Source organism: Mus pahari, chromosome 2 (genome assembly GCF_900095145.1).
Source record: "Mus pahari chromosome 2, PAHARI_EIJ_v1.1, whole genome shotgun sequence".
NCBI lineage: Eukaryota > Metazoa > Chordata > Mammalia > Rodentia > Muridae > Mus > Mus pahari.
This window is the reverse complement of record NC_034591.1, coordinates 29,034,067-29,045,207: the sequence shown is the minus strand read 5'-3', so window position 1 is coordinate 29,045,207 and position 11,141 is coordinate 29,034,067. Positions and strand designations below refer to the sequence as shown.

The 11,141-nt window shown below is 40.8% G+C and overlaps 1 protein-coding gene across 2 annotated transcripts; it reads right to left on the bottom strand.

Annotated features, from left to right (window-relative positions):
* Positions 1-1,750: 1,750 nt before the first annotated feature.
* On the bottom strand, positions 1,751-9,828 carry Tac1 (tachykinin precursor 1). 2 transcript variants are annotated; one of them, XM_021190907.2, is made up of 7 exons: positions 9,708-9,828; positions 9,138-9,269; positions 8,063-8,159; positions 7,583-7,627; positions 7,075-7,098; positions 5,608-5,661; positions 1,751-2,329 (listed from the first exon to the last, which is right to left on the bottom strand). In XM_021190907.2, the coding sequence occupies exons 2-7, from the start codon at positions 9,258-9,260 to the stop codon at positions 2,292-2,294; spliced, it is 381 nt and encodes a 126-aa protein (XP_021046566.1). In that variant the 5' UTR covers positions 9,261-9,269; positions 9,708-9,828; the 3' UTR covers positions 1,751-2,291. The 2 variants fall into 2 exon arrangements, with proteins under 2 accessions (XP_021046566.1, XP_021046567.1); XM_021190908.2 differs by lacking the exon at positions 7,583-7,627.
* Between the last annotated feature and the right edge of the window lie 1,313 nt (positions 9,829-11,141).

Here is an 11,141-nt window from a genome sequence, read left to right as displayed (position 1 = left end):
GCCTCGAACAGCACGGAGCAGTACATAATTTGTCATCTAGCCTTACATTTTAATTTGTGAGGAAAATATTTAAAAGCCACCCCCACACCAATGTGTATATGAAAATCTGTAAAGGTTAAAATATAGTCCTAATTTCCCCACAGGCATTTGGGAGAGTAACTATGAATGGTAGCGGGTAGCATCCACTAAACACACCCTGTGCATGAGAGATTACATTCAGCGTCTCACTTGTTTCAAGGCTTTATAGAATCGTTTGGCTCAGTTCTCACCTGAGTGCTACCAAAGTGGCATTGCTGTTACTGCTGTTATTTCATTTTTACTCACGAGGGAAATAAATCAAGAAAGGTTAAGGGACATGCTTGACATTCCAAGTACAGAACAGGATGTGCGCAGAATTCAGCCTGAGCACTTTCACTTTGAAACACACGCTCACACTCACTATGTTGGTCCCTTTATTGCCATGGATGTGCAGCACATGTATGCATGTGGTGAAGAAAGGCTGCTTTCTGCCTGATAGCCAACTATGCTTGAGATACCCATAATGCCTCTTTAAATTCCTGCGTTGGATTCTGCCGCATCAGCATGTCTGATCAACTTCACTGATGTCTTTTCTGTCTTAACGTTTCCTCGGGAGCTCCTTTGTAACCCACCCTTATCTCCTATCCCAATGCCCCCATTTCAACAGTCCCTTAGGCTCTCTAGCCCCATCTGTAAAACGGTTACAGTAACAATAGCAAAAATACTTTCCCCATTGAGTGATTATACATACATACAATTTAGCTACTTCATGACATTATCTCTTAGAATATTATAATAGAATTTTAATTGGTGGTCCTATGTATCGAGATTTAGAGGACCTTAAATATCAAAAATACTGACAATAGAATTGTAATGAAATATAACTTGCAAACAAACTACTCGGTTCAGTTACAGACACTGAAGTTAGGACACACTTTGACTTTTCTTTCCTGGAAATGCTTTCACTGATTAACGATAGTCCCCAGTACAGCCTAAGTTCCTGTGTTTTTCCAACACTGGGTGGTGCTGCTCCTGTATTCATTTATCCCCTGTTAGAATCTCACACTCTGTGCATTATGAAGCCAGACCCAAGGATCCTTAGCCATCTTCCCCCTTGAATAAGTTCATCTGCCCATTCCTTTCAGTGTTATGCATTTATTTATTCTTGCTTCATTTACCCCCAGACTTCTGCTAGAAGATTATGGGTGTCAGCAATGCAAAAGCACTCCACAGAAATGCTAGAAAGGACTTCTTGCCTTTGTTGATTAATGCTTAGCAGCCCTCAACTGTCTGCAGTCCTTTCAGCGTATGCTTTCCTATCCTAATTCCTATAGCTCCCGTGCCCTAGTATATTTATACATAGGTTTTAAACAGGCATAAAATGATAGTGTGCAAATAAAACAACCAGTGAAACTAATCTTGAAAATAGAACCAGATTATTATCCTATCTGTAATAAGAAATTATAGGCATATTTGGCTTTCACTCTTTGGATTCCAAAATGGGAATTTCTTTCTTTCATATCAAATGGCTTAGCAAAGAAAATGTGTTTAAGTGTGTGTGTGTGTGTGTGTGTGTGTGTGTGTGTGTGTATGTGTGTTCATGCACTCAAATGTGTGCATTTGTGTATGAGAGATAGAATGTGTTTTAACCACAACAGCTTTGAGCATACTTCATCTCGTAGAAGAAAGGCTGTTGATTTGACATAAATATTAATGAAAGAATGTGACAAAATTCCTGAAGATACATTCTTTTATTTAAAATGGTAGCTATCACAACACATCATACAATGACTGAAGACCAGAGAATTACATTGAAACTTTTTCAAAACATCTCTATATAGTCACGAAACATGAAACATGCTGCTAGGATACAAATAGAGTCAAAACCCAAAGTCTCAATACATTATCAGCATGAAAGCAACCAGGGGAAGCGCAAGATGCACAGGAGTTTCTTTGCTTCTAGTGGCAGCTGCCTGTGCTGGCTCACAGCAGCTGTCCTTTGGAGACTGCGTCACTGGCAAGCTTGGACGACTCCATCAACACTGTGCTTTGCTGGAGTAACAACTAAGTTCTACTTCTGGGGAGGTCACCACATTAGAGTTACAAGGCTTATTGGCACAATATGAAAAAATAAACACTTCTTTTTTTGAGTTTTTCACTCACAACAACATGTGTTATTAAATAAATAATCATTCCTCATAGCGCACACTTTTCTGTTACCGTTCACTGCTCACTGACACAGATGAAGATGAATAGATAGTGCGTTCAGGGGTTTATTTACGTCTTCTTTCATAGTTCTGCATTGAAGCCACTGCAAACAAACAGGAGGTAAAAGCTATGTGTTAAGGAGACTTAACAGAAGGAGTTAGTAAAGTTCAATGCATAGACTCAATCACTGTGATGTCATAATGGTGTTTCCCCCTGGAAGAAATACTTCGAAGATCTTTTATCTTTTTTTGGAACATCCTCCAAGCTTGCTTAGAAGTACTCTGGCCACAGCATTCCTAGTTTCTTTGGGAATCTGCTATATATTTGGTATCCTAAAAGTACAACAGTGTGTTTCTAGGATCCAATATGATGTTCATTTTCAGCAACTTACTAAATCCCTGGCAGAGACACACAGTGATTAGAGAAAGGACCGTAATACACCACAGTCATGCATTAGTGAAATACTGAACTTTTGTTCTAGGACAAAGGTCAATAAACTTCAGGTAAAAGTTCAAAAGTGCCCCTACTCTTTGCTCTTATAAATACAGTTTTATTTGGATATGTACACACTCAATTCATGTATGTGTTACCTATGGCAATTTTGGTTTTAAAAATGACAAATTTGATAAGTCAGTATATACCAGTATAGCTCAGGAGGCCTAAAATATTTAGGACCTTGTTCTTTTCAGGCAAGGGCTGCCTAAACTCTGTTCTAGGGGAACCTAATGGTATGAGAGTCTCTTCTGTTGATAGAGTAATTGCCCTTGAGACTGATATTACCGTAAATTTCTGTTGGGCATTCCACTGAATTTACAAATAAACAGCACAATTTGATTTAGTCCTTAAAATCTGGAGGCCTGTACAAATGTCAATTGCTACTTCCAAAAGTGCTTAGCACCGGGCTACTAACTAATTTGCGTACTGTGACTCACTGTGCTAAAAAAAAAAAAAAAAAAAAATGCTAAGACGCATTATATTACGTCATCTTAGATATAATTTCAAAGGATCTCTAACCACAAAATGTTAAGGATCAGAATAGCCACCCATGCGAGGGTCTTTCATCATCTCAGCCAGCACTGAAACTTAGGTTGATATTATAACAACATGAGTGTGCTTGTGGAGACTAACTTGCACTGAATGCCGAATCAAGAGGAAACAGCAGAGGTGTAGATGTCATAGTGCTCCTGTAAATAGTTTCTCAGATGAGAAACGTTGAGGAGAAGGTGGAAGGCACCAGGCTACCATCAGTTCTGAGCTCCCAGTGCTGCTCTCTAAAGCCCTGCCTCCCTCTGTGAGGACCATGAGGAGTAACCTAAACTCTTTGCCTCAGTCCTATGTGAACCCAAGCTATAGCAGACTGCACCCCAGAGACGTTTGAAGGACATAAAAGTTCGCTTCTCATTCTCTTTTACTAGGAGAGAGATGGGTAACATGATTTCGTCTCTGACAGGCTTTTAGGGTACCAAACCTCTGTGCCTCCGGGAAGTGGGGTGGCAGCTAATTAAAGCACACAAAGACTGTGTGTGTGGCAGCTTCAGTAGGTAGGACACAGTGTTCTCCTGCATGGAAGCAGATTCTTACCTGGCCCTTGAACTCTCTGAAAATGTCTACCAGCTGCTGTGTCCTGAAGCTGGTGGGAGTTTTTCGGGTTACTAGATTTTCACAAGTGTATCCAGCCAAAAGACAGCAGGGATCAGGTGGCTGGGGATACAACTCTGATAATCATGGCCCAGTAAGTATGTAAAATGGGGCCTGCGTATTTCCCTCCTATTTTTTCCATTTGTATTTTCTTAACTTAAGTTTTAATAGATTATATATTTAATTATATTATTTGTATATATTTATTACATTTTATATATTATATAATACATCGAGATACAATATCAATATAAATATATTATATTTAATGTATCATGCTTAATAATTAACTTATATTTTGATATAAGAATAAAATGTTTACTTGCAATTCTGATGCATTGCAGTGAGCCTACTTTTGTTAACTATAATTATTACTTAAAGTATACTTAATCTGCTCTAAACTACTGAATTGTTCTTAAGTTAAGTGTGTTCTGAAAGGTGTAAAAATTCTAGAAATGGAGATTGGTGATTCATTCTAGATTGGTGATTAATAACATTGTTAAGAAAACTATAGCTGTGCCATGACTGATATATTCAGAGGCATATACCACAGGGGCTTAAGTTATATTCCTTTCCTCAAGGCTGGAAGATATGGAGGCAAATACCACAGGGGCTTAAGTTATATTCCATTCCTCAAGGCTGGAAGATAATCTACATATACATAAAAATGAAATAAGTACAATTTTTCAACTGGTACACATAACTTCTTTAAGAATTAACCTTCTGTAACATAGTGAGAAAATATGAAAGTGTCTAAATTTGCAAAGTGAATTAATGATAAAGATACTAGAATGACTATTTGGGGGTGAATTTAGATAATTAAAAGTTAAGCCAGCACATCTTATAAATTTCCTGGGAACTGAATATTCTAAATAGATAAGACAGTTGCTGATTAATTTCTAATCAGATGTTTATCATTTTAATCTGTTTTCACTAGTAGTAAAGTGCTTTAAAAAACCAACTTCCATGAAAACAGTAATAGGGTTATTTAACATTGAATATAATTGATTAAATGAAGTAAACAGTGAGGGGCTTTAGAGATAGGCCTGTGGCATTTATATAGAGAGTTCAAGTAGGCGAAATGAGAAATTATGCAGGCTTGAGTCAAGGACAATCCTCCTTTAGGTTTAAAATGGGTTTGGGGAATTGTGTCTCTTTTTAAATGTAGTTCTAAAGCTAGTAATGAAAGAATGGTTCAATGCTGTCCCTTTCTGAAGGCATTAGAATGGAGCCTGATATGCTCGGCCTCTTCACCACCCATGAAGACACCGAGATTTTTGAGCTTCCATAACTTCAAAAAGAGACAGTAATATTAGAAACATTTTGCTTGTCATATCTATTTATTTTTCCAGTAAAAGATTGTCAGATGTAACGTCTTATGAAAATTCCATACTACTTCAGTTATAAGTGAATAGCTCATCTCTTCCTAAGGGTCCAGGACACTTTATTGAGAATATCTATGAAAAAGAGTGTTAGACTAGACCAAAGACTCAGGGTGTGTAATGACTCAATGGGGCAGATGCTGAAAGAGCTGGTATTTTGAGAGAAATATACTAATATTGTGGTAGTATTAGATTAAGCAGCTATCAATCCACTCTTGGCTACAGACACTATGAATATTTGTCTATAGAAATGCTCATGTTAAGCCTATTGCTCCTTTTTTTTTTAGTATTTTGAATATTGTGCTTCCATAAAAATTACAGAAGTGGATTTGCATATTTTCAGACATGATTTTATACATACCAGAATTTAAAGCTCTTTTGCCCATTAGTCCAACAAAGGAATCTGTTTTATGCCCTGAAAAAATACATTTAGGGGTATTTTAGTATGTATGTTTTTGAAGAAATAAACTTATAACTAGTACAAAGTAAACAAGCTTCTGAATATATGCCTGTGGAATAAATAAATGTTTCTATGTCACATACTGATGAGCCCACAGACTTTACATAAGCCCTGCAAACCACGCTAAAACCCATATTGTGAGTACTTTTCTCAGTTCTATATCCAGACATTAGCAGAATCTTTTATCTGTATTACGTTTAATCTATTATGAAGTTTTAAATATGGTTGCCACTGGAACAAGATTTGAATTTTTGGGGAGTTGATTATACATTTGTGGGAAAAACATCCAAGCTTATTTCTTCATTATCAAACATGTTGCAGTTCTCAACAAGGGAACCTTAAGCCAGATCCTTAGCATATGGAATCTTCTAAGGGGTCACATTTAGTACATTTAGACTTAAAAGCACTCCAATTGTGAAAACAATTTTTTAAAAACATTAATTGGATATATTCAATTTATTACATATTTTTTTTGCTATATAAAATCCCCTTACAGTTTAAATCCTTAGTAAATATTAACATGTATTTTTCCCCCAAAATGCAGGCTGCTGGAAAGGTTATTATCTCACTGCCACTGGGAGAATTTTTCTTAGTTTCCACTGTGTTGGTTGAGATCTGTTTCCGGTTTGGGGTGTACCCTGCCAGGGTGAGTCAAACTCATGGCTCTCAGCTCACAGAAGCAGGCATTATTGTCAGTGTCCCAAGAGACTTCCTGTCGCCTCTGGATCCAGTTAACTAGGGAACATCTCTAAAGACCCTCCAGTTCTGCAATCTGCCCTCTTCTCTCCCAGGTTCCCATTCAGTTATGGGATCAAGGGGGAATAAGCCTGCATCTTTATCTGTTTCATATACTGAGTGCATTTTCTACTCAGATATTCACCCACTCTACTTAACCACTGGCTGAAGACCCCTTCCTTGCCATTATAAAAGTTAGTTCATGAATATGAGTTAGAAGTTGTATATAAGTGTTCTTTCTTCTTTGTTTCTTTCTTTCTTTTTTTTTTTTTTTTTTTTTTTTTTTGTTTCTTTTTTTTTTTTTTTTTTTTTTTGTACTGTTCACAGGGCGGGCGAGATGAAGGACATGAGTACTTGTGATGAATTTTAACCCTAGAGTAGAAATTCTAAAACTAAAAAATTACAAGTGTTAATTCTTTTTTTCTTTTCAAATGTAATGTGCATTTTGGTACGGTAATCTGCCTACACTACAGAGTTTAGTAATGATTATTTAGCAAATCCCATTCTGCATATAAGTCTTTTCCCCCCCCTACATTGTCTTTATTAAAACTTTCAGGCTCTATGTAGTACTGCAAAAGGTAACACAGGAAGCAACATTCGATATCATTAATGTCAAAATGATCGTGAACTTACTTTTGTGAGAGATCTGGCCATGTCCTAGAAGAAAAGAAAGCCAGTTAGCAGACACATGGGTTTGTTTTTAAAAGCTATTTTATCTTTTACAGAGAACGTAAGGAATTGATTTTCAAAATATTTGACACTTATTTATATGCCATCCTGAGGACTACAGTAGATGAATGCTAACCAAATTACTAATAAAAGCCAAATATGAGCCATGGGTTAAAAGGTAGAACCTTGGGACTCTTGAGGTCTCTTAATAATAGTAAAGCTATAGACTGACATCAAAGTCAGTAACCCACTTGAATGTGCAGGAGCTTAACACACACACACACGCATGCACGCACACACACACACACACACACACAGACACGCACACACACACCACGCTCATGCACCCACACGCGCATGCGTACACACTTTTTAATTAGGCACAATTGCAAGACCTTGTATTTCTAACATAAAGTACTTTTTTAACGTGTTCATTCATAATAGGAAAATAAAGATTTATAGGGATGTTTACCATAAAGAGCCTTTAACAGGGCCACTTGTTTTTCAACTGAGGAATCTGACAAGAGATGAATTGACATTAACTCTTCACAAGCTCCTCTGACTGTGCCATCAACTCAAGGCAATTAAATACTTCCATCACTGTAGCAAGGGGTAGCCAAATCTAACCCAATCCAAGAACACATCTTTCACTTGACCCTGTACTATTAGCATACCTGGAGACCCTTGTAATTTGGATAATTAGTCCTAGGACTGCTTAGCTAAGGTTAGTTTCCTTACTTTGGTGCAGTGAAGCAAGGGAAATGGATCCCCCCCATCCCCCGCAAGCTAGGAACAAGGGTTAGTGAAGTGCTGATCGAAGACTTCTGGGAATCAAAAGCCGTTAGGTGTGTAAATTTATACTCCCAGTAAAAGAGACACTTGAGTTCTCCAGGAAGGAGCAAGCATGCAGACCAGGTAGCCTGATAGATCTAGTGACTATTGCTCATCTCACCAGCATCCCGCTTGCCCATTAATCCAAAGAACTGCTGAGGCTTGGGTCTTCGGGCGATTCTCTGCAGAAGATGCTCAAAGGGCTCCGGCATTGTCTCCTGGGGGGTACAAACCAGCGAGTAGACAACTTAAGTGAACCAGGACCACCTCCATGGTGCGCATGAGCTTCCCCCAGAGACCAGAAGCTGGTGGGCTAGCACGAGTCTGGGCCATACTAGAACCTATGCACTTCCCCCAACTTGGCCCCGCCTGGGATTTCCTTCTCCCCAAAGTCTACCAGGAAAGCTCCTGCAGGAGCTCCACACCTTCCAGCCCTGGGTCCTGTAAGCTTTCTGCTCTTAATTGCACCAGAGGGCTCACTCAAGGTCTTGCTAGCACCTTTGTTTGTTCTCAGCGAGGCTTCGAAGTCCTCTCACTGTCCTAACTGTGAACAGTAGGGTGGATGCAGAAGGGTGAGGATACTTTTAAGAGCGACCTCGCACAACGGCACAACTTTCACCATTTCCCAAGGCGCGCTCCTTGGAGCCAGTAGCCAAGAGTGATGTACAGGGAAACTTGGAGCACTGAATACTGGAGTACGGAGTTAGTTTCGCCACTGAGACCCGCAGCTAAGTAAAATCCCGCTTTTGCCCCCATTAACTGATTCATTTCTCTACCCAGCATCTCCAAACGCTCTGGCAGCGCGGTTTTACTAAAGCCCCCCCCTCAACTTCCCCTCCTCCCTGATCCTGTAAGTAGGGATTAAAATCTAATGAGGTTTCCAGTGTGGTAAGAACCCTGCTGTGAGAGAGAAAGACAGAGAGAGAGAGAGAGAGAGAGAGAGAGAGAGAGAGAGAGAGAGAGAGAGAGAGAGAGAGAGAAGATGGTGGGGAGATATTGACTGAACCTACGACTTTGCCCTCCCTCAGGGAGGAAACTTAGTTTAGTTCTGGGCAATAAGCCATGATGTGCCTTGTCCGGGACATAACTGACTCCCTTTATATTCCAGTGCGCCTCTCCTCTCTGGCTCAAGCTGGGCTAATCAGGGTGCTACCACAAGGAGAAGGCAACAGCTCCCACGCCCGGTTGGGTCTCACCTTGATCTGGTCACTGTCGGACCAGTCGGACCAATAATTTAGATCATCGTTGGCATCGATTTCCTCTGCAAACAGTTGAGTGGAAACGAGGAAAAAGACTGCCACGGCCACGAGGATTTTCATGTTCGATTTCTGGAGAGAGTAGGAGACAGAGGAAGGGGAGAAAGAGGCATTATACATACGGAGGCGGTGGCCACCCAAGAGTTAGAGCAGCTGAATTTCAGTGCCACAAGGAAGAAAGAACAGGTCCCTCTAAACTAAGATTAAAATAAAAACAAACCCAAAAGCCCACCAGGTCGAACATTTCTCCAAACCCTTTAAGAAGGCTACCGAGGCGCCAAAGAACCTCAAATCCTCCTCTCCTTGAATCTCAGCGTCCCAGCCCCCTACCCACTGACCCACACTCTCAAGCCTGAAGGCTCTGCAGGTGGCAGACAAAGAGAGGCTGAACAGTTTCTCTCCTGGTCTGAAGATGCAGCGGGAGCAGAGCCTGGGCGGACGCCACCTCCGACCAAGGCACGACGGGTCCCAGGCAGCCTTGGCTGGCAGGCAGGCGAGAGTGGTACTCACTGCGGTCAGACCGCCGGGATGCTCCGCAGGTGCGCACTTGCTGGGCGCTCTTTGCTCTCCTTGGCCGCGGTGCAGGAGTGGAGCAGGTCCGAGTGCGCTCTAGTCCCCAGCTCCTGCTTCGCGGTATTTATCTCAGGCGTGACGAGGTTGGAGAGCCACGTGACAGTCTCCCCACGCGACTTTCTGCTCAATATTTAATTAGCCGCCCCCTCGCCTTTCGCTTGCGTGATGGAGAGTTTCCGAGACGGTAACCCGTCGGAGTCCATAACATCTGGACCAAATTGTGTTCGAAATGACGCAATTTTAGGGAAGTCGAGGTCTCGCCATCCAATCCAGAGAGACCTGTTCTGCAAATCTGACGCCCCCCTCCCCTCTTCTTCCGAACAAGGTTCAGTGACACCTGAGATTACTCATCAAAACTGTGCGAAGTGACTCATGCCTCGGACTTCGGGAACTTTTCTCTCGAGAGGCGTCAGGGAATCTTGAGCTTTGAGGACAGCCAAATAACTTCCGCAACAAACCTTGTGAAATGACACTAAGACACTAGCAAGCACTTCAGTGGGATGAGGCAAGCGGGGGATTTTCCTTCCATTTCTACCTTTATGTGTCTTAAAGGTTTGTGAGATGTAGTATGGCTGGAACAGCCCTCCCTCCCTAAATCAGCCAGAATATTCTCTCATTTCTCTAGCCCTGCAAAAAAAGGGTTTCAGTCTTGTGTTCTAGAGGAAGAAAGCAGATTTGCTTTACATTTAGGAGAAAGAAGAAGTGAAGCCTGCTGTAGCATGTAGAATGTACCCATCGGCCATTCGAGGACATCTTCTGTTCCCCTGAAGCTTCTTCGCTGTCACACACAGAAGGCAGAAGGGGTTGGAAGAGAATAGTTGTGCCTCTCTCCCCTTAAGTCTTGTTGGAGACTTACCTTTGTCACCATGTTGGGGGGTGGGGGGAGGGTGCTGCAGATCTGTCAGGGACAGAAGTCTTTAGTCTTTAGCAAACCACGGTTTTGCAGATACCTTCTGCCCCGGATGTATAATACTTTTCCATCTTTTGAAGAAGAAAATGATGTTGCAATAATTTGTTTTGACTTTTTAGACTAGGACTCAAACTGGGTATTCTCCTGACTCAGCCTACTTGGTACTGGAACTACAGGTGTGTGTCACCACACCCAGAGCCATGGTGTCTTTTGGAGAGAGTTGCTTTCTTTTGGGAATCATCGTTCCTACTATTCTTTTAGTATGATATGAAGAGAAAAGAAGTGTTTGCAAGCCAAACTGATGTTCGCCTCCAGTGTTTATTGTTTTTAATCCTGAATGTAGACATTCAGAGGGATTCCATAATGTGAACATTCTATTTTTATTTTCAAAACATTTTTTTTACTTTTCTTTTTTTATTAGATATTTTCTTTATTTACATTTCAAATGGTATCCCGAAAGT

Bases quoted from the DNA above. Each gene is read 5' to 3' on its own strand.
- Tac1 (XM_021190907.2), bottom strand. From the start codon at position 9,260: ATGAAAATCCTCGTGGCCGTGGCAGTCTTTTTCCTCGTTTCCACTCAA. The intron at 7,628-8,062 runs GTGAGATGAGCA...ATCTCTTGTCAG, and splicing joins AATGGGCAAGCGGGATGCTG to ATTCCTCAGTTGAAAAACAA. The intron at 5,662-7,074 runs GTAAGTTCACGA...GTATTTTTTCAG, and splicing joins TGGCCAGATCTCTCACAAAA to GGCATAAAACAGATTCCTTT.